Source organism: Bacillus rossius, chromosome 13 (assembly GCF_032445375.1).
Source record: "Bacillus rossius redtenbacheri isolate Brsri chromosome 13, Brsri_v3, whole genome shotgun sequence".
Lineage (NCBI taxonomy): Eukaryota > Metazoa > Arthropoda > Insecta > Phasmatodea > Bacillidae > Bacillus > Bacillus rossius.
Window position 1 is genome coordinate 20,713,381 of NC_086340.1, and position 25,997 is coordinate 20,739,377.

The 25,997-nt window shown below is 35.4% G+C and overlaps 1 protein-coding gene across 2 annotated transcripts; it reads right to left on the minus strand.

Annotated features, from left to right (window-relative positions):
* Positions 1-1,743: 1,743 nt before the first annotated feature.
* LOC134538328 (zinc finger protein 892-like) lies at positions 1,744-24,233 on the minus strand. Of its 2 annotated transcripts, none has more exons than XM_063379547.1 (6): positions 23,928-24,233; positions 19,178-19,298; positions 13,564-13,800; positions 9,446-9,619; positions 8,985-9,097; positions 1,744-5,982 (listed from the first exon to the last, which is right to left on the minus strand). In XM_063379547.1, exons 3-6 carry the CDS (start codon positions 13,756-13,758, stop codon positions 4,644-4,646), a joined length of 1,821 nt encoding a protein of 606 aa, XP_063235617.1. In that variant the 5' UTR covers positions 13,759-13,800; positions 19,178-19,298; positions 23,928-24,233; the 3' UTR covers positions 1,744-4,643. The 2 variants fall into 2 exon arrangements, with proteins under 2 accessions (XP_063235617.1, XP_063235618.1); XM_063379548.1 differs by having other exon boundaries at positions 24,052-24,214.
* Positions 24,234-25,997: the final 1,764 nt, after the last annotated feature.

The following is a 25,997-nucleotide window of genomic DNA, read 5'->3' on the forward strand; positions in this document are numbered from 1 at the left end:
ATCCTGCAAGCTATCTTCAGGGTTTCTATATTCCGCCGAAACATCGTAGTTGTCAATTTTCATACAGTCGGTCAAGTGCTTGGAGCACATAAACGAAAAGGGTTGCCATCTTGGGAGAACAAAATACGAACAATTCAATCGGGAATCCCCCGTAAAAAATAAACGAAAAGGGTTGCCAACTTGGGAGATTTTAATTCACTAGTTTTTTTATTAACCCTTCAGACCAATCGTCTTTCGTACCACAACATTACTGTTGTGATGAGAGAAAATCTCACACATAGAAAACTGTGTATTTTGAATATCAATACCTATATAATTTCTAATATGGCGATTGGAGTCTACGTTGACAACCGAAGTATAACGAAACCATCCGAATAGCGGTATTTTTTGTTTTAACTACTTTACTGGAGTGACGAGAAAGCTATCACAGCTGTTGATAAATATATATATATATATTTTTGCTTTACGTTTGGAGTTAAAAAAAAAACATTCTCTAATCCTGTAAAGCAAGCAGAGCAATTTTGTGAAGGTAAAAAAAAATTAAGTTATCATGCCATTTTAAATTTTGAGGAGAAAAAAAAAGGTTTAAAAAATGTGTGAAAGAATCTGTCTCTACGCAACCGTTCTGAATGGTTTAAAATATATATATATATATGACGTAACGCGTAGGTAAAACCCTCCCCTGTAACGCATCGTAACATTTTACAAGACCCCCCCTCCCCCCAAATTCGTTACGTAATACTTGAACGCTCCCTAGACAGAGCGCGCATGTTGCATGCAAGAGCTACTGATATCGAAATTCAACTACGTGCGCGCACTCTATACGGGCATGAACGTAACGAAACATGAATGATGCCAACTAGCGCTGGCTACATTTACATTTTATTATGCAGTAGACAGCTGCGACAAAGGCGCACAGATAAAGGTTATAACATTTGAAAAGGTCTTTACAAGAAAATTTACAAATTGGACTACTTTGTATTTCTGTTAATTAAATAAGTAAGCTCTAATATTCAAACGAATAACATAAATCAACTTTAAAATACATTGCTTTATACGGAAAAGAAGTTTATGGGCAACATCTTAAATGGGGAAAAAAAACATATGACGGGAAATTGCTGTGCAGGTATGAGTTTTACTGGAATTGTAATAACTGTATTTTCGCATTATAACTACCAAACTGCCTGACAGCAACTTGAAAACCAATTTCTGTTGCACAGTGCTTTATTCTGTCATGTTTTCTACTCGCACAAAGCGCTCAGAATCTAACTACGAGACCAAAAACCTCATGCAACTTTTATGCGAGAATTGTTTTTCAAATTTTGACACCCTAAAATAACGATGCAATGATTATGCGCTAAAACACAGTATTTTGAACCAGGTTTGCAAAAATTAAAAACCTTGTTCCAATTCTTTTCAAGTGTAGCTCACCAATTTTTCTTCAATCATGTGACACTTTTCTATGCAATGTGATGAAAGGAAGAGGAAAGCCAGATTCAACAAAGTATTGGAACAGGAAATTAAGAATTGTGTGCCTGGCTTGACATAGGAATTCAACGTTAAGTGAGCCATTATGTTGTAAAAAATATCCATATGTTCCAAATGTATTTACTACTGTTTGTATAAAAAAAGTCAATAAAATTTAATTGTTTTTGTGAGAGTATAATTTTGTTAATACTTCTGTTATATATATATATATATATATATATATATATATATATATATATATAGAGAGAGAGAGAGAGAGAGAGAGAGAGAGAGAGAGAGAGAGAGAGAGAGAGACAGTAGAACCCCGATTTAACGAAGTGCTATGGTTACCGAAAATGTTTACTCTAAATCGATGTTTCGTTAAATCCGATTTACCGATTTTCAATGACCTCCGCACTCATAATCGCGTCCCTACGTTTCCATATCGTAGACAGGGTCGACGCCGATATCTTGTGCTTTGTCAACTTTCCATTTTAAACGTTTTTTATCTCGCTCGTTCGAGCGTACACCTCAGTCGTACGTACAGATTTTCAGAAACCATGAAATATTAGGCAAAAAAAATATGAAAAGTTTAAGAATTACGTTAAAGTTTATTAAAATACAGTTGCGTTCATAACAAATACCAGCTACATACACATTGCGTCATAGTAAAATAAAAAGGCCGCAAATTTACCGTCCATAGTGCGCCGTACGCGGAGAAACGTAATTAATTGTACTCGGTCAGCTGTTGTTACGGCGCGGCATAGCCGCCGGCTGAGCTGCACATGCGCAGTATAACTCACTCAATGCTCCGCCCAGACTTATGACCTTCCATCAGCAGCCAGCCAATAGACGCGAGCTTAGCGGAAAAAAAATAAAAGCTCCACCGCCCGTGTCCCAGTTTTGTCCAGTTCTAATACCAGTAACATAAACGAATCGTCAAAAAAACGTAACAAATCCGATATCCAAAAACAGTAAATAAAGTCATGTACCAATAAAAAAGCTAAGCAGGTCGTCAACAGGCAGTGTAATCAATTCCAATCGCAATCTGTAGTCAAAATCCAAGAAGAAAAGCAAAAAATCGAAGTCAGAACAGCACTTATAAAAAATGTATTCCAAAAACTAAACACAGCGCACAAAGCTCTTTCTGAGAATAATGATAAGGCGTATTGGTGTGATGTGGTCACAAGTTGAAAAAAACCTGGAGGATGGGCAAGGGAATATTTGGAAACGTGTGATTATTGGCTAGCACTGTTACTATGCGGGCGTGATTGGAAGATAACGTGGTTAATCAAGCCAGCGATATGGAAGGGGGAGGGGGATGCAGACAAAGAAACCCTTCATGACGTCATGTGTCGGGGATAATCTATCTATCCAGGCGCTCGCAATGGCACGCACCTACGCAATTCAGTTACAGCGCCCGGAGTTTTTAAACAATTTGAACAATTTTTTTTTATTTTTTCGTGTTTGGACAGATGATGCAAAGGCACATATTAATAAATAGTACATACCTCCATTCTATTACTGACACCACAAAGGGTATTTTTTAATAAGATTCCATTACAATTTACTTTCATTTTTTGGAAATCTATATTATTATTTTAATAAATTGGTGTTTTTTTGATGGTTCCTGAAAACCTTTACGTTAAATCGCTGTTTTCGTTAAATCCGTGTTCGCAAAATCGGGGTTCTACTGTATTTCCCAAAAATAATTTTCCAAAAAACTTATACCTCTCTAATTTTGGTATGTTGAACTGAAATGTCTTGTCCGTTACAATGTTTACATCCACGTGAAAAACCTCCTGAATACAAATTTTTGAATCCTTCCATGTGCCACATGTATGTATGTATCTATCTATTAAATACTTCTTTAAAAATGAAAGTTTAAATCTTGGCAATCATTCTCAATTATCCTGTATTGTAATGCAAGTATTTTGCACAAATACTTTGTTTCAATTTGGAACATGCAACCTACAATTTCAAATCATCAAAAATATAAACATGGATTTGTAATGTATGCAATATTTAAGTACTTCTCAGATTTCTCTAATCATATATGCAGTTGGAAAACAGTGACAAATGTATTGTAAAATAGCAAAGAATAGTGACAACTAAACAGATACATTAGTAGGAATAATAAAATTATTATACAAAAAAAAAAATAAGTTTGCAAGTGAATAAGTTATTCCCAGTATTTTACATAAAAGAGCAATGGGAGAAAAGATGAAAATGTTATTTTTAACATCATCATGTGTTTAACATAAACACAATACTCAATACATAACACCAGAAGTGTATTTATCCAAGTATAAATTGAGAAATTTCAAATTTATGGGCACTATATTTCCATATTCATTGTCAACCTAACAACATACAACAAGTAACTCATCACCTAAAGCAATAATTGTCTAATGGATGGTTTTTACATATCAATGTATAGTGAATTTTACATAAAATTTATTTTTATATGTAGATAATAACTGTAACACTGTGATTGCTAAATTTATGTTGTAAAAAAACCTGAGGAATTAACTATGATGTAACATATATACACAAATTACAAAAAACCTAAAAATTTATCTAATTATTTGTTAACTAGTTGTATCACTTCAAAAACAAAAGTAATTATAAAAGTGATACATCATACTATTGTCTTTGTGTTTCCAGCTTTCGTGTCTGTGCATATTCACAACAAACTCTCAACACACAGTGTGTATAATGTGCACGTTAGTATTACATATATGCTGCATGCAAGACAATATAAAAATGGTGGCAAAATCAGCTACAACAACATTACTGTGATGGCTTGTGCTATTCCTAAAGTACACCAAAACAAAAGAAATTTACAAGATAAAGAACTTTTTAATGATATAAAAACATTTTCAATATTGAAGTACGGTACTTTCTATAAATATTTAGTTTACATTTTCCTATTAAAAGAATTATATATATTTTTTTCAAACATTTACTCTCTTCAGATGGTAACAAGAACAAATGATTGACTGTTGGTAAAAAAAAAAAAAAGACAACAAATATCGTATTTAGTACATACACTACGGTCACTACTAGCTATTTACAAAACATTCTCCTAAGACCAATTCAATGCTGAATGCATGAATTTATTGGATTTAATTTTAAACAATAAAAGTTTAAAAATATTGTGTGGAAATACAACACTAAGACAAATAAACTGCTTCACTAGGTACTGTTCTTTTGGATACTCTTGTCGAGTCATGTGTCTTAGTATGTTTCTTCATGTCGTTCTTTTGAGAGAAACACCGACCGCAAATGGGACACGCGAATGGTTTTTCACCCGTGTGAGTTCTCTTGTGGACAATGAGCGTGTAGAGTTGCTTGAACTGACGGCCGCAGTACGGGCAGGAGTAGCGGCAGTCGTCGCGGTGCTGCCAGGAGTGCTGCTTCAAGGTGTACGCGCCGCGGAACGACTTCCCGCACACCTCGCACATGAAGGGACGCTCGCCCGTGTGGACGCGCAGGTGGACGCGGTAGAGCTCCAGCGTCTTGTACTGCTTGCCGCAGGTCTCGCACTGGAAGATGGTGATCCCGCCGTTGTGCTTGGCGAGGTGGGCCTTGTAGGTCAGCTCCGAGCGAAGCCTCCGGCCGCACTTGCTGCACTGGTAGGCGAACAGCCGCCGGTCCTTGCCGTTGGCGTGCACCAGCTTCCTGTGCTGCAGCATGTTGCTGTGCCGGTTGTAGGCGACGCCGCATATGTCGCACTTGAAGGGCCGCTCCCGGGAGTGGCTCAGCATGTGCTGCGCCAACAGGGGCTTGTTGTAGAAGGCCCGCCCGCAGGTGGCGCACGTGAAGCTCTTCTCCGTGTGTATCACCATGTGCCTGCGCATGTTGGAGTGGTTCTTGAACACCTTCCCGCAAACGGAGCACACTCTCGCCTTGTCGTTGGAGTGCGTCTTCATCATGTGACTCTTCAGTTTGCGGGCGTCGGCCAACGTTTTCCCGCACAACTCGCACATCACAAACTGCGTTTCAAACTGTTTCTGCGCAGAACTGCTGCTGAATGATTCATTCCCGGCGACTTCTTCGAATTCCGATGCAAAATCATTGGAATCTACATCATTGTCGATGAATTTGTCTTCGACTTGCTCTGTTTGCAAATCTAGAGAGTCTTCTCCTTCATTATCAACATAAGCAACTTCCAACACTCCGTTAACTCGTACTGCCTCTTCAATTAGATACTCATCACAGTCTTCTTTTTCTATGAAATCAAGCGAATCATCATTAGCATCATCATTGCAACCATCGTACTTTATCACAGAAGTATCCCTATCCTCTCCGAAATTGCCTCCCCCGAGACCATGAATCTGATCAACAAAAATTTCGTTCTTAATGGTCACATCCTGATATGCCGAGCTGTCGCCATGCTCTTGAAGGTAATCAGTGACGTACATCTCACAATGGGAAGAACCAACTGAAGGGAGATATTTGGTTTCGGACTGTGTAAGATCATTATCGAAGTTAGTTTCACGTGGTGAACACCTGTAACAAAACCAGTGCTGCACAGACTACAGATATGCAATGGATTGTGACATCGACCAGTAATTTGTTAAAAGAACAATTAGCCTAATTCTTGCTGCATTTTTAGTACACCTATCCCTCACTTAGCACGTCTTCAGATTGTGCGGATTCATTTAGCGCGATGTGAATTTTACTGCCCCAGTCTTGAATAGCACGTCTGTAAATTTCAGTTAGCATGAAATCTCTGCAGGCAAAAATAAAAAAATGTCAAGCACGATGCCACAAAATCTGTTTCAACTTCTGTAAACAACAGATGTGCCGTGGGATACAGTAAGCCAAACAATGGGCAAGAGATACGCGTGCAGGTCTGTCTATGCTATAGGCTGTTGAACAAACATCAGCTATGGCAAGTTAAATTGCGGCTATGGAGTGTAAAAGCCAAATTATTTTTACGTCCGCGCGTATGCTGCCTTCCGTACTGTTGTCGCCTGGCTACAAACCAGGCTGTGAACTCAGTCTAGCCAGTGGCAGGGAATTCACTCAAACAAAAGCAACGTCTGCCCATTCAGCTGCTGGTAACTGTACGTGCTTAATCACTCATAATGCATCGTGTTCCAAGTATTTGAGACAAAATTATAAGTATTACGGCACGCAGATTATCACGAAGGCCACGCTTATGTTGGTCGCACATTAGTTTTAAGCGAGTCAACTGTGCGCACAATCGTTCAAAATAAGGACTCTTAACAAACGTTTATATAGGTCTGATGCTGTTGGTTATAATAGCGGGAATATATTTGACATTAGATACCGGAACAGAAATGAACAGTTGATTCACGTGGAAAAGGTTGTTAAATGAATGTTGCAATGAAAAAAATAATCATTGGCCTGACAGGATTCGTGTGAACCAGGTGGTGATATGCGAATAAGCACTTTGATAAAGTACATAACCACATATCTCACGTTACGCGGTGTTGTATTATTCATACAAAGTGCGATGAGAGGTATATATGTATAGATAAATGGTGTGACATATTTATATTTAAGTGTTATTCAACGCATTTATATTACGTTAAGTATATTTTCCTACACAATTTTGGAACACATTAAATAAATTAGCCTTGCTATTTATGGAAACTAATGCTTCAGAATACGCAATTTTCAATAACACAAGCATTTTTAGGAACAATTTAGTCGTGCTAAGTGAGGGATAGGTGTATTGCAATTTATTATCCTTTACATGTAAGTGCAATCACAAATTTTTAAAGGCACTACTCTGATTTCATAGATAAAATTTTCCATACTTTCATACAATCCCAGTTTCACATACTATCAATACACTTCTATTGAAACTTTCAGCAGACTTGAACATGTTTTCTATTGACCGGCACTGCCAACCTTTCAGGAACATGTGTTGTCTGTCTCACATTATCTCTACATTTTGACAGATCTTTAGGAATGCAGTACACACAAAGAATAGTCATTCCATCATAGCCGTTGTTAATGACACAAAACTTGTTTATTCAGATGAGACATGCAAATCAGCATCACTGTCTTCCAGAGAGAACTGTAACTATACTTAGTGCCCTAGAAGGTAGCACCTTAGTGTGATACAATTTAGCCAACTATAATAGTTTGATGCAAAAAAAAAAAGTTAATTCAAGAGGATTGCTTTTCCAAAGGTCTTAGGACAGAGAGCTGACTGAATCCCATTTGTTTTATAGTGGGCAGTCATCATGACAGATTTCATAGGAAAAACTGAAAGTAGTAGTGTTTAACTTCAGTTTTTATATAAAGTTAAACAACGATTGCAGGCGCGGCCATTATCTGAAGTTGCTTGGCTTCTGGGTTGTAGCCGCGTCGGAGGTGAAGATGCCACAGACGTTTTGGTCAACGTTGCAGTTGCCATCATCAGGGAGCAGTTACCTACTGAGATTATTGCTGGCAGCCAATCGGGAAACACTCCCCTCTCAGGCGAGAGTATTGAAAGGCAGGAGAACTTGCAATAACCTCAGCAGGTTAACTGCTCCCTGATGATGGCAACTGCAACTTCGATCTAAACGTCGGCGATATCTTCGCCTTTTGACGCGGCTACAACCCAGAAGCCAAGCAACTCTAGAGTTAAATAGTACTTAGGGTGTTTATTTTTACTTTGAAACTTTTTCTTAATGTACACATTTGTGGAGTTTTATTAAAACACAATACACCATTCGTTAATTATATAAATACACAGAAGTACAGTAGCCGCTTTTTAAACTGGCATTCCTTGGTTCGGCACATACTGTAATCTGGTATTTGTCGAGCCAGTCACATCCAGAATTCTTGGGGTGATTTAAGCCTTAGAAATTTTATTAAAAATGGAAGAAGTAGCATGATAATTGATTGATCAAATTTTTGATAGTCAACAATGATTCATTGTAAGGGTTTAAATGTTGCTATTCGGATTTATATGCCCAAGTTTTAAATCTGAAGTCACTGTGGTTTGGAATAACTCATGTAACGATACTCATGCCGCAAGCTGTAATTGAAGGTAGTTGCACGTGACATTGTAGCATAATGGCTCCTTTACTCTGAACCTGCACCTTTCTTTCCCTTGGTGTTTGAGTTGACATATTAGCAGACTCACTAGATGTATTTATTTATAATTTTTACTAGGCCTATGTATCGCATGCACAATAACTATGCACATTATTATTGTTGGTATTAGAGTTAAAACTATTTTGACGTTCTATGGTCCAGTGAAATTGCTTATCCAGCATGGGCGTAGTCCTGAACATGCCAGATTAAAGTGCTTTTACTGTATAATGAAAAATTTTAATTTTTCCTCTGCCTTTCCATATTGTTTCTTCTTTTTATCATATTGGTGAAAATCATTTTAGTATAATCCTTGTTTAAAACACAAATTTAATAGCACTTTACACAAGCCTTGGTGAAAGACTTTAGAAATTTTGTAACCATTTATAGTCTAATAACTTCAAACAGTGGTTATCATATTCATAAAAAAATAATACATCAGTTCAACTTACGTAGGTTCATTAAGTTCTCTGGCAAATGAGTCATTAGTGTCATCATTCACACTTGCATCATCAAACTTCTGCTGATCTGCTGTTTCAAAATCTTGACTCTCACTATCTTGCTCCTGCACAAAAGACAATTATTAAGAATAAATTCACTAAAGTAAATCAGGAATAGGTTGATAAGTTTATTTTGAAAAAAAAAAAAAATCAAATAAGTTATGAAGTTTTCCTCTGATCGGCCAATGAAATTACTTGTGGTTTAGATAAAATAGACAATTAGTGTTTTAACATACGCCAAAGTTAAAAAAAAATTTAAAAATTTAAATGTTTGTTTATCTTTCATTCTTAGTTGCCACTTAACAAATTGTTGGGGCTTATTATTTTTAAAATATACTATAAAGAAAAACTACCATATACACACCCACACAAATGCCCACATACACACACACACAAACACAGATAAGAATTACCATATCAACAACAACTGGAATCTCCGTCAAAATGTTGCTCTTTTCGTCAACTTCAAACAAGTCCCGTAGTTTCCTGTCTGCAATGATGAATGACGAAATGGTTTTGTCACAATAGTTCAGTTTTGCGACACACCCCTTGCACACATCGGGCGGTAAGCCGTCTTCTGGATACACCTAGTACAAGTGCACACCATCATTCCACAGTTTACAGAGAAATGGAAACAATTACTCAAAAATAACAATGCACTTGACAACTAAATGGCTTAAGAGCCCACCTATCCAGACACACGTATGGTGAACAGAGCTTCAGAAGACACCAACGGATTTGAAAACTGCTCAAGATATCAGAGTAGTGACTGTTTATGAAAAGCATTCAGAAATACGCTGAAGGCAGATGAGTAGTTTTTTTTTTACTGTACTTTTAAGAGGGTGAAAATGGTTACAACATACGCATTTCAGAGTAATTTTTAGACATGAAACACCTAGTACAGATTCTTGAAACACACTTTTATTTTTCATTTCTTCGCCATATGATGTAATGATTTCTGCGTGAATACCTTAGCTGTCCTATCCATGAATGGGCGACTGCACGCTAGTTTAGAGCCTTCCACTTAGAGGTGATACTACACTAGAATCATCAGTGAGCATTACACTTATCATCCTGTCTCACTAACACATAAACATTCCCTGTGAATTCTTCATAAGGAATGGACAATATGTGTGGTGTTACTAACTGTAAGCTTAAATTTAACTTAGTATGAAAAAATTTATAGGCTATATAAAGTATGTAATGCAAGTACATATTAATAGACAAATAAAACTAATGTGTAATGATAACATCTAAAAATAAGACAAAGTTTTTACTTTATAGTAGACTTACCAATACAATAAATTAAAAAAAAAAGAATAAATAAAATAGAAAAAGCTGCTTTCAAGCAGCAAAAAACATATAACTAGAACCACAACCAACCAGATTGCTATCCTGGCTGACCACAGCAGGAGTATGGGGACTGCAAGACCAGACTTTTCTCTCTGGCAGTGGTTATTTTATTTCTTAAGGCAAACACAAACAATCCTGTTCTACTGTACCAAATATATATATTTTTTTATTTAATTAATTATAATTTGTAACATGCACACCAACACTCGTTTCCAAAGATTGCAAGTGTGTTCACGACAAATAAAAAAAAAACAATACAAACATGTACTTATGAAAATATCAATACAAAGTACTAGGAACAAAAAAAAACAATGGACACAGACATAAAAAAAACATCTAAACCCATTAAGAAAAAAGTTTTAAAAATAAAATTAGTTTAAAAAAATATATACTTGGATGCATAAAAACTGTTAAAAATACACAATTGTTCAAAGTATTAAAAGAATGCATGTTTGAATATTTTTTTTTTTAAATAATTATAATAGGAAACATGTAAATTAATTATGTATAGGTGGTGTCTCAATTTTCAGTTGGTCAAGTTTATTCATGTGTGCCTTGAGTGTATATTTTACATTACCCAAAATTTAATATTATAATGAAACATGTAAATAAAAAAATACATCTAAAAAATTTTTTGGGCTACTTGTTAGCAATATGATAAGTAATATACATACAACACTCCCCCCCCCCCCCCCCTTGAAGTAATGCAGAATGGTTTGTGTAGTTTTTGAAGTAACGCCAAATAATTAGAACATAATTTGAAGTAAAGCTGTCATAAATTGAAGGTAGCGCTCTTTTCAAGCCACATAAATTTTTTTTTCTGTATCCAAACAGTGGCAATGGTACCTGCGTAACACTGAACAGGATGCAATGAATTAATGTGACTAATCAAAAAACAATAGCTTATCCTTTTCTTAATAGCTATTTATTACCTTTATTGCATAAATACTTCGGCCCATTAAAAATGGTCATTTATATTACGCATAAATATCACCAACGCCCAATTTTTCAGCTCGCTCGCTTCTGATCGCAGCCATACGAAATCCCACAAACGTCTCGGCTTGGGGCATAAGCCATTGGATTTGTCTCCCGAACGTTGTTTATAATTCTCCAATACGCAAGCAAGCTGCCCTGGTGAGAAAGGCCAGGAGCTTTCTGGGAAAGTTTACCTTGCACCAGCGGCAAGACACGGTTAGCGTTTCAAGTGTTACAGTTGGCAGACATGCATTTAGTAAACAGAGTTGGCAATTATGTTAACATGTTAAATAATTTTTTTGTTAGTTTAAAAGTATGTAGCGTTTATGCTTCTTTAACCTTATACATTAAACACAGCTTCTATATCAATAACATGGTTATTTTGTAACTCAGAAGTATTACCTGTGCCTACATTGTAAGGAAAATTATTACGTCAAGACTGCCTAGGCCAGGCCTGACTCTACAATGTAACCATTCCTAAGACTTAAATGCAGTAGATAGGAGAGAGAAATTTTTTTTTAATTTTATGGTTAGTCTTTTCGCACTCTGAAGTTTATTTTTCGATAAAATGAAAGAGTTTTCTAAATGTTGATGATCTTTCTCGTACATTCTTGTGGTATCTCTACGACATGCAGTAAAACCAGCAATGGCGTATGTCCATAAATACGTTTTAAAACAATTCTTAGAATTAAAAGCAAAAAACCAAAAATAACTTTGGCAGAAGACAAAGAATTTCATAAAGGCACCATTGCCTACAGACTGGCAGGATTTCTTAATGTTACTGTGTCACCAGAGAAATGTTCAAAACTGTCCAGAAGCCTATTCCAACACAAACATTGAAAAGCAGTGTTGTGTAACCAATAAGTAAAAGCATAATAAAAACTTTAAAAAAAAAAACAATACATAATTAATAAACAATCTAACTGACAACTTAAACTTTTAAGACTTTTTGAAACACAAAATTTTAACCAAACAAAATCTATGGATACCATGAAAGTGATCAAAAAAAAAAGATTGACCTTGTAATATCTCAAACAATAACTTGGTCACTATAAGTAAACTAAAAACTACTAAATATAGAGAAACATACTGTTTCAAAAAATTTCAAAATTTCAAAATTGAAAATGTTATGCCCAATTCCTATTTTGTAAACAATGGAACCCATTAATTGGTTTGGAATGTTTATTCTCAAAATGTTATTTAAGCATTTCTATAAATGTTACTTAAATGTATTTAGACATATAATTAATACCAAGAATTTATTTTAACAGAAGAAATGTCTTGATTCAAATGGTGGTCAACAAGCATAATTCAATACGTACTTGGAAACCAACTATTTTTATTTACATGCACTTTTATGAAAGAAAAAAAAAAAATTCTATACACTAATTTGAGTAGTTATCTGTTTTCCTAGAACAAACTACTGCGGGTTTATATATAGAATATAAAAAATAAAAATACAGTAAAAATGTTTCAGATTCCCGTTTACAATATGATACAGTAAGAAATATATTTTCCAAATTGTGTTGGATACTAGAATAGGTATGATTCTAATAAACCATACAATAACAAAAATTTAATTTTCTTAAGAAAATTCTTATTTTGTGAAAAATAAGCATATAAATTTGTTCTGCCCAAAACCCTCACATTACTGCACTTATCCCAAAATATATTAGGCGTGATAATGAAGTGACACCACATTAATGATGTCATTAATAAATACTGTTACAGAATCTGGACACATACTAGTCCATAGAATTTTTTTTTCTCCAAAATGTAGTATTTTTTAGAATATATTATTGAATATTTTTAATATTTAAAGAACAAAGTAGAAAAAGATTTAAAAGGTAGATATTTTCAACACATTTTTTGATATAAATATTTATTGAACAGATTGAACACCACTGCAAATATAAACCTTTATATATATATATATATATATATATATATATATATATATATATATATATATATATATATATATATATATATATATATATATATATATATATATATATATATATATATATATATATATATATGTGTGTGTGTGTGTGTGTGTGTGTGTGTGTGTGTATGTATGTATGTGTATATATATATATATATATATATATATATATATATATATATAGATAGATATATATGGTTGGACCCATATAGTACATTAGGAAAAGATAGAGAAACAATTCAAACTAGTTCCCACCTTGTCTGCAAGAAACCTGTTAATCTTCATAACCAAGTTCTTCTCAGTATGATCAAAGATGTTGATGACTTTTATCTCCTGAACGAGGCACGCACAGAGGCGACACATCTTATGGCAACCTTGAGACTCATACTCCAAGGGGTCATCCAGCAGGAAGTGGGAAAACGAACCTCCTTCTTCAATTCTTTTCTCCATGTTCTTTGGAATGTGGTGACCTCGCTAGTTTCATGCCAACATCTGTGAAGCACCATCAACATTTATACCAAAGGGTTTAAATTTTGTACTTAAATGTACTTTTACAGTTAAAAAAAAACACACACATAAAGATATTGAGAAGTAAGGGAGAGTCCCACCAATCCAGACCCCGCTATTTCGGACATCCAGTTGCTCCAGATGGAAAATACTTTTTGTTAATCCGGCTGTTGTATAGAATATGATACCCGAAAGTAAGTTTAAAAGAGAAACTTATTTTAAGTGAAACAAGCATGTGAATGCTCCCCACCCAAAACCCCCATATTTGCAAGAATATAGAGGTGGTAATGACGTCGGCACCACGATGCTGATGACGACATTAATATTATTGTGGTATCGGGATCTAGACTACTCCAATTAATCCATCACTTAATAAGTTAAAAACATAGGTCTATGTATGCAGGAGGTCATCCTTTATATAAGGACATTTTTCTTCTTTTTTTCCTTCAAATTTTGAAATGCATACCCTCTTTATTTATTTTTTTATAAATGCTAAATCGTACTCAAATATGAAATTTTATCTTTCTAGCATTTTTACAACCAGTGCCAACTAAGCCCCAAAGATTTGCCAAAATCGTGTTTCGTCCTAAAATTTTGTTCTCCTATAAAATTGTTAAAAATGCATTTTATTAAGTAAATGAAAGACAAAATGAAATAAGAGAAATCTTTATAATTAAAACACATAAAATAACAACAATTAGGCAGGGTAACTTCTCTTCAGGGTTCTTTTTTTATAGTCCGGATACAAACTTTTATGTTCTTGGACACAGCGCATAAGGAATTGCTCTGCTCTTCGTCAGCTGTAAAAATTTTGCATTAATTTGACAGCCCTTTCAGCAGTGTTGCTTACAACCTTCAAAAGACTTATTCTTCGTTTAGCTTCCATAAAAGTGGTATTATTATCCCAAGAAGATACCTCGTCATAAAGAAAACTGTCGTCGATTTGAAGTCGAGAAATAAATTGTTTGCTCTTTTCCGATACAAAATCAGCCAGCGTTTTATCTGAAACAAAACAGGTTAGTTATAAAAAAATATTAAAAGATCACAAAAAAGTTCAGCTAACCGAACAATGTTTAGGACATTTCTTCCTTCGATGGGATATAGCGTTTGCCAATCATTTTCACCTTGACATCGTCCGAGGCAACGCCTCCGAGCCCGATACGCCAGTACCCTCCCACCTTCCCCTCCAGCCACGGCATTCAAACCTCCCACCGCGTGTGTAGTGTGGGGATAGAGCGCCACGGACCTGGAAAAGATGGCGCGAGAGGCTTTTGTTGAGGCTACCCGGCGGCCATGTTCTTCCCGGCAGTTCAGCTCAGTTCTACCACGTGCGTGTAATCTCAGTGCCGGATCACGTGTTTGCCTCCTCGACGTCTGGCGTGTGGGACGCCCTAAGAACCCACCCATCTAATCATCAGAGCGTGCCCGGCGCTGAGATCGGGCCAGGTTCAGGTGACGCCGAGAACTGCAGCAAGGGGGTCGAGTCACGTCCTCACACGGGCGACGTCACGCCCTGAGGCTAGAGTCTCCGCCGGGTCCGTGCCCCTTGACACGGTGGCGCCCAGTAAACTCGTACATCTCATTAACAATACCCCCGACCATGTCAACCTTCATTGTCAAAGAGTGATAAAACGACTGTCTCTTCACATAAATGCCACAGGTGGTGGCTAAACTTACTTATAGAAGCCTTAGAAATCATTCTGTCAACTTTTTAGTGGTCTTCTAACGTCTTCAAGGAGCACAAATCTTGGTTAGGTGTTTAATCGTCACTGTCCATTCAAGTCAAGGTTTTACATACAATGTGACAATAAACAACCAAACATCTCGTAGGGCCTTTTTATCCTTCACAGTCATTCTAAGTTGAGACCGAAGCAAACATATCTTTAATAAGTAAATCACTCTCGCCATCCATCGAACCTGATGCATAGCTCCAGAGGGCTTGAATTTTATATTCTTCTCTGAATCTTCTCCTAAAAACATTACACATAGTTCTACACATTCATGATAATCATCTCTTACAAACATTTTGTCCAGTTCAGCCTTATAAAACATTAACAAAGATGTAATGTTTGTCTCAGCAACATGTTTTTTTAAGAAATCAAGTAATAGCTCAACGTCATTTGAATCAATATTTTTCCAATTGTATCTCATTTTTTTGAAGAGCGGAATGTCTGGGCTTTTAGTGACTTACTTTATCTTGGTTTTGAATACAGTTTTTAGTACCAACTCATAAACGTGAGCAAAAAGTAACAATTTTCTTTCTGAAGACCGTTCCAAAAGAGCACAGGCCCTATTGAAGTGGCCAGTATTCGATGATGTTGTATCGCAGCACGTTATTTGTACCTTGCCATTAAGATTCCAGTCATAGAGGGCAGCTGAGACAGCTTTGGCTTGATGTTCACCAGCAGAACTCTTGAGCTTTGGTACTGCAAGAAGCTGTTCTCTGTTATCAAACGAAGCAATAATTGGCAAAAGTTCTTCTTTTGAATTTCGCACATCCAAGCCTGGTAGGAGTTTTCCATCCCAATGGACTGTCAAGCATGAAGTTCTAGAAGTCATTTTTATAGCTTCAGCCCTGGATTTTCTCGTCTGAATACAAATTCACTGGATCAAGGCTTTGTTAATGGGGAAATCATCATTGCTTAGACCGAGCGCTTCTACGACGGCATGAAGAATGTAAACAGAGTCTCTTATGCTTAGTTGGCATCAATCTACAGCTGCGACAAGCTTAGGTGTTATCAGATTCTTTCTACCTCTTTTCAAACTTTTTTCAGGGCAGAGAACCTCCAGCAAAGCTGACTTCAGGGCTTAGTATCTCGTCTTCATCGGAATCTTGTGGACGTTCCAAGTTATGTGCAATAGTAGATGCAACAGCCAATCACTCTCTATCTTATATTTCTTTCCTCTTCATGAAAATGTGTCCGCCAACTTTCTCTCTACACAAACCAAGAAACCCCGTTGACCAGGTTCTCTCTGTTTCTTTAAAAATGCTGTGTCTTCCTCTATTCTCATTCTTTCAAAAGCATCAGCATGTGCAATATCAATTAAGTTATCCATATCTTTTTTAAAATTATTTCCACGTTCTTGAAAGGCTCCCGAGTTTTCTTACAATTTTTTTTTTTTTGTCTCTCCAAGCATGATATAAATCAACGAGTTTCTTCACACTGTTAGGAAATGCCTTCATGGGAATTCTTGCTTATTCCCAAAATATAATCACAAAATTAGCGCTTTCACCAACAGTCAGCTTGACTTCGCGATTATTATATGACAAGACAGAGAGTACTTGTCGATTAGACTGTAATTTTGTACCATATACCTATATTTGATGGCTAGACAGAATGATAAGAAAAATACTTTGTTTATCACTGAATAATTCAATAGACATTTTTATGCTAAGAGCAAAAGCATAATTATAATTCAAAAATCACGCAAAAGAGACAAATAAAACACGTAGTTACAGCAAATATTGTAGCGAGAAAAGTGATGTCAGCGAACCTGGTGGTATGGAGTGTAACTACGTTTTTTTAATGTGTTTTAAGTGCATGAGAGTAATGGCATCTAGCAGCGTGGAGTGAAAATAGCTTGAAAGCAATGCAGTAAATTATCTCGCGCTTCGCCGATCATAATTGGCCAGAGTTTCCCATATTGTTGTATTACAATATTTGGTTACAGGTCACAGCGCAGTATTCGCATGACTTGTATGAACAAGTTTATATCGCAAGTCAGCACAGGTTAATGTTCTTAAAAAGGGCTAATATTTTTTTTTTTTAGAGTACATTGGGTGATTATGAAAGATTTAAGGGGTTTGTATCAAAAAATATGAAATTACTATATTTAAGGGACACCCTAATACACAGTAGTATTAAAAATAAATTTAAGATGAAGGAAAAATTGTATATACGAAGAAAACTAAAAATAAAACATTGATTTTGATAGTTTTACCTATCCAAAACTTGCATTACATGCATTTTAAGGCAAATCCCGTTTAATACTGACTTTCAGTGATCTGGGTAGGGTCCGGTCCCATTTAGTCTGGATTAGTGGGAGATTTTTGTATTTTATTTTTTGCTTAGCATGGGAACATGTTTGGACTCAAATCAAGCATCTAGCAACTTACCAATATCATTTATATTAGTTTTCAACAAAGCTGGTATTACAAAACTGCTTAACATTTTTGGTAATCAAAGTAAAATTGATACAAGGATTTTATATTTCTTAAGTTTGAGTCATATTTCTTCAAAAGAGCATACTTTTGCTCACTCATAATGTCAGTTCTGAAACCAAGTAAACATTTTCTACAAGCAGCAACGTTAGGCACTCACCCAGAAAGGACATCTTTAATCGTGTTTTTCAGTTGCATTACTTACGTTCTCAAATGTATTTGCAAGTTTTAAAATTTTAAGGTTTTTTGTATAGCTGTATGTTAGAAACAATTTGTATTTAGTCAAAAATAATTAGGATGATAGTTAATTGATGCAAACAATTTTAAGGCTGCAAAATGATCATTTTAATTCTACAATGGTTGCAAAAAAATATTTTATTGCAACAACATTAACAATCACAGCAAATTTATTTTATGTTAAAAGAAGTGGCACACAGCTTAAAGACTGAAAATTATTCCAGGCTTTTACATAAATTAAGTGTTGAATGTAAATGAGTATTTGCCATAGTAGCCAACATTATTTCCTTGCATCTTCCCATTAATCCAAGGTGACTTCTTGATGTTCAATTAAAATATGGATTTCTAACTTCAGGAAGGCAACTCGTCCCCATTCCAACAATCATACTTTTTTTCAACGGAATTCACATAAATGTTTAACAAGTGCACACAGAGCAAGTATAGCAATTCAAAGATAAGTAGTATTTAAATAAATTTTTATCTTAAAGGTTGAAAACTTATTTTTGCAGCTACTGTAAAACTGAACAATGCAGACGTGTTGACTTACAGCAGTTAGCAAATCACATCATCTTTAGTGCCAAATATTATTCCACACAAGCATGGATTTTATCTCCTAAAAAGTTTTATTTTACTCAACATTTTGCTTGTGCAATTTAAATCAGAGACAGTTTAACATACAAAGAATTGATTGTGCATGGCCAGTTGGAGTGAAAAAGTCTTCGCAGAAGAAGATGTAAAAGTGAACTTGCCTTCCTAGCGACTGAAAGAAAAATTCTGAACACAGGTTATTGGTCAATGTTAATTTTCGTCTGCTACAAGACCCATTTTGTGCCACTGTTGCAATCAAACAACAACAAAAAAAAACTTGCACCCAGTTGTTGGGCTGCTAAACCAGAGTTACACGTACAGTTTGTTCAAATACATTAAGTACAGTACTTACCATGTATTATTTTTATTAATTACCTGTTGGAAGACTACTAACTGAATGTGTAGTTTCTGAAACCCTGAAACTTCATTTGAAAAGCTGTGAACACAACTAAGTAGATTACGACATCCCACGGATGGTCCGAGGCCAGAAATCAACCTGGAAAACAAAAAAGTAAAAAGTGAATAAATTTTCTATTCTATCTTTATTAACATTCACTACAAATTGACATAATTATTTGAGATGTTAAACAAAGCACAATTTCAAGACCTAAAAAATTTGGCTAAATACCAATCAAAGAAAAGTTGACTCAAAGTCTTATTTTCTTCATTTCAGCAACATAAAAATAATTAAAAGATTCCAAAGATTTTTTTCAGAACAGAATATGTTAAAGGCAGGTTTTACAGTCATTGTTTGGGGCCATAAATAACAGCTGCGGTGTCTGGCTAGCTGTGTTTTTACTGCGAAGACAACCAGTAAAAATGTAATGAATGACTTAGAGCTGTCAGCACAATTTTCAGTGCGGCGATCAGCATTGTAACTGCCACCGGCAATGCTAGTGTGACAACTCGGGCAATTATCTTCTCCTGTCGACCTAACAAAAAAAAGGGTCGACTCATGTCACTAGGAGCAAAAATAAAAGTAATGTCTGTGCTGCACACAAGCACATAGGCACTGGAGAAAAACCAAACATGTAAAGATTTACTGCACTCTGTTCAATTAAGTTCAAACATTTTTGGCAGGTGCTTTAGCAAACAAGACTTGGGCGGCTGGATGTTCTTATAAAAGTTATAGGGCTTTGCGGGATCCTGAAATTCATTAAACATTTTGGGATCAATAATATTTTTTTTCCTTATGTCATGCAGAAAAAAAAATTCCTGAAGTTTTCAAGATTTTTTTGGGTTACTGATGTTCATGGCGCTAACCGTTTCACTTACATCTCTTGCAAACCTTTGGTATTGTTGGTGCATTATCATGTGTGCTATATATATAATTAAAATGCCAAATTGTGCACTGTAGCCTACGGATGTTAAAAATCATTAAAAAAAGACTAAAGATTCAGGAATAAAATATTTTTAATTACCAAATAATGACTATCTTTGTAGTTAATAGGTGATCGCATGCAAAAGACAAAGTAAGTGTGAGCTGAGAAAGTTTAAAACAATTTAAGTTTTTACATAGACAGGTTACTTGTTTAATAATTAAGTTTAAAATTGGTTTCAATTATGTTGTGTTTACGTCAAAGGACATAGTTCGTGCTAAATATTAAGGAATTATAACGTTGTCATTTAGGGTCATCTGATAATTCACTGAATGGATTTATGAAAAATATATTAGAAGGCAGATATTTACATTACTCAAAATCTCATTATTTGGTTTTTCTTTTGTTGTTTTCCGGCAAAAGCAAGAGCTACTAAAAGTATTTTGATGAAACTTTTTTCTTAATTATTTAACTAACCTAAACAAAAGGTTCTGATTAGTTGGAAAGGGAAACATTTTATTTTATTTATTCTATTAATTTATACATATCAAATGACAGTGGGAATGTGAAAATTGGCATAATATACTACATTAAAAAGAAGTGCATACTTTTTCCTTAATTTTTCCTTCTTTTATTACAAATATCCTCTCTAATGGAGTGAGATAAGAAATTGGCAAATAATAATACCCAAGCACACATACACTGGACAAATAAAAAAGAAAGTAAGTTAAAACTTCTACTAATTACCTACATTTTAATTTTAAAAAAAATCACAAGTGTTAGACAGTACATAATATTCCAAATAATTAATTTTCACAGGATAAAAGAAACAATTAAATGAAAAAGTTTTAATTATTAGCGCTAAATCATTTTAAAATTCAATCAAAAGTTCTCAATGTACATTCTGTTTTAAATCTTACTCCAAACATTTTACTATTCTGAAGGAACAGATGTAAATTAATTGCAACCAATTACTTAACTTTTCAGCTGTTATTTGCTTAGCATATTCTAGTTAGGCTATATCTTCCTTCAAAGTTTTCCTTGCAAAACGAGACTTAAATTTTACAATCACATCAAAACTTATAACTATTTTTAAACTACCCAAAAGCCTTAATTTTGTGAAGGATATTTCAGGAAGTATCTTTATTATATAGAAACAAAAAGCACTGCATGTTCCACTAATTCTTTTGCAGATCCAGTCCCATTCTCGCGGGACATAATTTTTTCCCTGGCAAAAAATATTTTCAACTAAAAAATTGATTCCTGCACAGCCATAAAACTTGCAAAATAAATGTTATACATTATAAGCTAGTCTGGTGAAAATAATGAGCTGTCAGGAAAGTCTCACCTTATTGTGAACAGAGTATAATTCTTAAGTTTTAAATCAAAAAATAAAACCAAAAATTGTGGATACTATACTTGTGTAATGTACCTAGTTGCTTTTGTTTCACTTTTTTTCATTTTATCACTTGCACAATAAATTTCACATTTCTGTGACCCAGCAATAGGAAAAGAATTTTATGTTCTGACAATTAATGTTCTTCCTAACCAGAGGGGCAGATATTTTCCCTTCTCTGTGAAACACGTTCCTCTTCTCAGGGTGAATAGAAAAAGAGGAATCCTTGCACAGCAACTAATTTGGTCATCTTATTAAAGGTTTGTTGAAACTAGACTGCAGTTGCAGGCTTATCTATAGAAGATTAAGATTCTATTAAGTGCATCATGTAACAGTAAAAAATTGTTTAATTCATTTAACTTATACATATACAAAATGAGAGGGAGAGACATTAAGACTTGTTATGTTTATTGGGTGCTGTATACTTAGACATTAAAAAGGGGAAGAAAAAAATTTTCTGTCATTGTGATTAAAAATTCACAAATTGTTTTCAAGATTTTTGAAAAGATATGTATTGCAGGGCAATAAATTTCAAATGTCATCACGTAAGTTAATTTTGTTATTATAAAAGTAATTTTATTTTGCTTCTTGTACCCACAAAACACCTATGCAAGAACTCAAAAGTTGTATCTAGGGTTTTTCCATAGCTTTGCAGAATAGCAGCACCTCATCATCAAAGTTATTTCCAAATTCAAAAGTTTTCGGTACTACTCTTAGGACGTATAATAACAATAGGTTGCAATAATCTTTACGTTAAAGAATTTGAAGTGATTTTTAATTTTTTAGTTATTCATAATACTTCATTTCTTCTCCCTTTATCCAATTATATTTATTAAGGAACTCAACTGAGTTTCTATGGAAATTTTTTTTAAGTTGCATTATGTTAACAACTGCAATACGTAGTTTTTCTCCAAAAATCTACCCAGGGGAGAAAACTCACCTATTTCAAAGTTACTATGAATACAATATTCACAAGGCTAACGCACAGCATTTGTTGGGGAAAAAATATATGGTGCACCGTGAGTATAGTACATCATTGGGGGAAAAAAATGTAATGTCACACAACTGATCAACCTGTATGTTTTAGTACCACACTAAAATCCACCATGTAAATGCACATACAGCCAAATTATAGATTTGATACAAAAATGAAGAATAAAATAATGTTTTTTTTTTAATATTAGAAGAAAAAAAATGTGTTGATTAATTTATCTCCTTTTCAATGAGCCACTACGTTTAACATTTCCTGTGGCTGTATCCTACCACTCACCCACAAAACAAAGGGTAGCAATGGTCCTCTGTTATTGACCCAGAAGGCAAGGGTAGCACAAGTCCTCATGTCATTTAAATGAGAAGACTAGGTTAGCAACGGGGCACCATTAATTACCCTTTTAAGCACGTTATACAACATGGAAGCAGACACACATCACAAACTAAGACAGATTGCACAGAATGGAGTATCTACAATGGCATGCATGTCAACGCAGACCTGCGCGGATTATATTGACATTGCTCAGATCTCACTTTTATGTTACTCCATTGCAGCAGTAAAAGTTCTGCATCACGCTTGCAAGTTTATCCCTTGAACCTGAGGGCATGATCCTGCACACATTGATCACGTGGTACATGATACTGTTTAAATTTAGTACGTCAAAATATCCTGGCCATAACAAAAACTTATGATTTAACAATGAATTATGATCGTAAGTTGAATACTAAGGAAAAATTTATCACAAGACCTGACATAATTTGTGTGTATTGTGATTTTCGAGTTTTTTTTTTGAATCTTTCAATGTACTTAATTAAAACAGTAAACATCATGTACTACAGAATTAATAGGTATATATACACTATCCAGCCATCAGGATCAAGTGATAAACTTTAATGCATGATGCAGAATAGCCCCACTTTTTACACACCAATATTGTAGAATGTGTCTTATAGACAAGTTTTTTTTATTTTTTACAATATGTCATTCACTATTAAAATAAAACTGGAGGGCTTATTTTGTTGAAAAATATCATTTATGTTGTTACTGTTTAGAATATTAATTTCTTCATAAACAGTTTAGGAACTATCCTAAAGACATTTATTTTTAAAGTGCTAAGAAAACAGGGATTCAGAGCTGATAAATTGTAAAATTCGTGGCTTTTCATTTAAATGTATATAAAATTCCAAAGGTTTTATTTCATCACAGAGTCTCACTCTCAAAACTATTTAGCAAATCCTAGTATTTGATACACTATTTCCGTATTCTCAACCAATTTTTTTTTAATATCTATGGTATATTGGTACGCTTGTAATATACTAACCAACCAGAAATTTATGTCCTATTTGTACACAAACAGCTTATACAACACACATATAAAATAATAAAATAATTTTAAAATATATAAGTATTATCACTTACTGTGTTAGGACTTTAAAGAGAACCACGGACGGAGAAACGGCCTTTCTCTGGCTGGAAGAGGTTGAAACTCTGCAAGCTTCCAACACAATATTTAACGATTTTTAATACTGGAAGAATTAATTACCTGTGAAACGAAAATTGCCACCAGCCATTTTAAAACAAATAAATGTGCTAATGCATTAAGTTATTGATGCTTTTTAGGAAATGCATAATGAGTTTAACTCCTTCAATCGACATCACAAACAGCGTGAAAAATGTACTAAAATAATAAACAAAACACGTCTGACAGGGATGAAAACCTGATTCACAGCCCGAGTAGTTCCGACGTTTAACGAAGTAAAATGTAAGGTTACGTTTATCAGTGAAATAATGTAACCAAAATATTAGATGATAATTATTTCACATGAAAGCTTTCAATTGGACGAAAACAACATAGGATTCAGGATGATGAAACAATTTTTACCTCCTGCCCTATTGAAAATAAAATATGTAGCCAGCCATCTTTTTGCACCCCCTAGACAAAAAGCAACCCATTCCTCCTACATATTCTCTCGCAATATTCTTCTAATGCTCTTACTACTCTAAACATGTTGACCTCCGTAGCGTAGTCGGATGCATATCGGCTTACGATTATGGGTTCCAGTCCTGGGTAAGGCATGGGTGATAATCTACGTAAAGCAATTTGATCGATGATATGATAAAGAAACAAAATTCTTCGAATACGAAATGAAATTACTCTATAGCCATTGGCGGACCGCTGTAGGCCACCACAACTTAATGAAGTAATGAAGTACTCTAAACACCAAACATCTACACATATAGCCAAATATCGTAATTGATAAAGCTAACTAAACATTATCAATTTCTTTAATCGCTATAAATGAGTGCTTTCCCCTCTTCATTCACATAAAACCTGTAAAAAGGTGGTTTTAAGATTTGCCGTCGTCCGGGGTCTCGGGCTCGAGTCCCGGTGTGGCTCCTAGTGGGAAAAGGCGGTTCTTGATCTGTGTTGTCCGGGTGGGCGCCAGACTAGCTCGTTTCTAGTCGTGAATTTGGGGTCGTGGATGTATGTGCCCCTGCGTGGCCCACTAGGGCCGGCGGCGGTGTTGCGTGAGATGATTTTAAATAAGAGACGTGGAGTTGATGTGGTGGTGTCGTACCTTTTATTCAGAGGAGCGAGTCGTACACAATACAACACTCTACAGAGGTCCCCGGGGGGTTGTTACTTGTTATTCCGTGGCGCCGTATTGTTTGTGTTCCGTGTTACGTGGCCTCGGATGCTGTTATGTCTCAGACGTCTCACTGGGTACGCAGGTAACGTAATTTCGTAACACAAAGGCGGGACACAAAATACGCTGAATTAAGGGGGCGCGTACAGGTTACGTGGCACTCGTTACTCGGGTAACGTAAGTTAGCAATACAAAATACTGGATACAAAAATACACTGAATTAAGGGGGTGCGCACAAGTTACGTGGCACTCGTTACTCGGGTAACGTAAGTTAGCAATACAAAACACGGGATACAAAAATACACTGGATTAAGGGGGCGCGCACAAGTTACGTGGCACTCGTTACTCGGGTAACGTAAGTTAGCAGTACAAAATACGGGATACACAAATACACTGAATTAAGGGGGCGGGCGATTGGAGACGGCCAATCCCGTATGCAAATGTCTCGGCGCGGGTGTTGTGCCCACTGTGGTGAAACACGCACCGCAATTAAGTTTGTCCAAGTTCCCTTGCGGGTTTGTGGTCAGCGCCGTGCGCGTGACCTTAAATAAAGTTCTGTACGTTGCGGGAGACGGCCCGTGCCGTATGCTGAAGAGCAGCCCCGTTGACCAAGTGTGGTGCGGGGTGTCCTTAAGTTGATGCGGCCGGATTAGGTCCTGGACCGAAAAAAGGGACCGGGTACTCACGGAGAGGTTAAGTAATAAAGGGGGTTTTGTTAATTAGTGACTATATTTACCGGACGTTACTTTCAATGTAGACAAAGGATGTTGCCTCTCCGTGGGACGTAGGTCCGCCCCGGTCCATGAGCTGTGCTGAACTGCCGAACTGGCATGGCGTCCGA

Coding starts and splice junctions, on each gene's coding strand:
- LOC134538328 (XM_063379547.1), bottom strand. CDS start 13,758: ATGGAGAAAAGAATTGAAGAAGGAGGTTCGTTTTCCCACTTCCTGCTG. Junction 9,098..9,445: donor TTCCAGTTGTTGTTGATATG/GTAATTCTTATC, acceptor TCTTTTGTGCAG/GAGCAAGATAGTGAGAGTCA. Junction 5,983..8,984: donor AGAGAACTTAATGAACCTAC/GTAAGTTGAACT, acceptor GTTTTGTTACAG/GTGTTCACCACGTGAAACTA.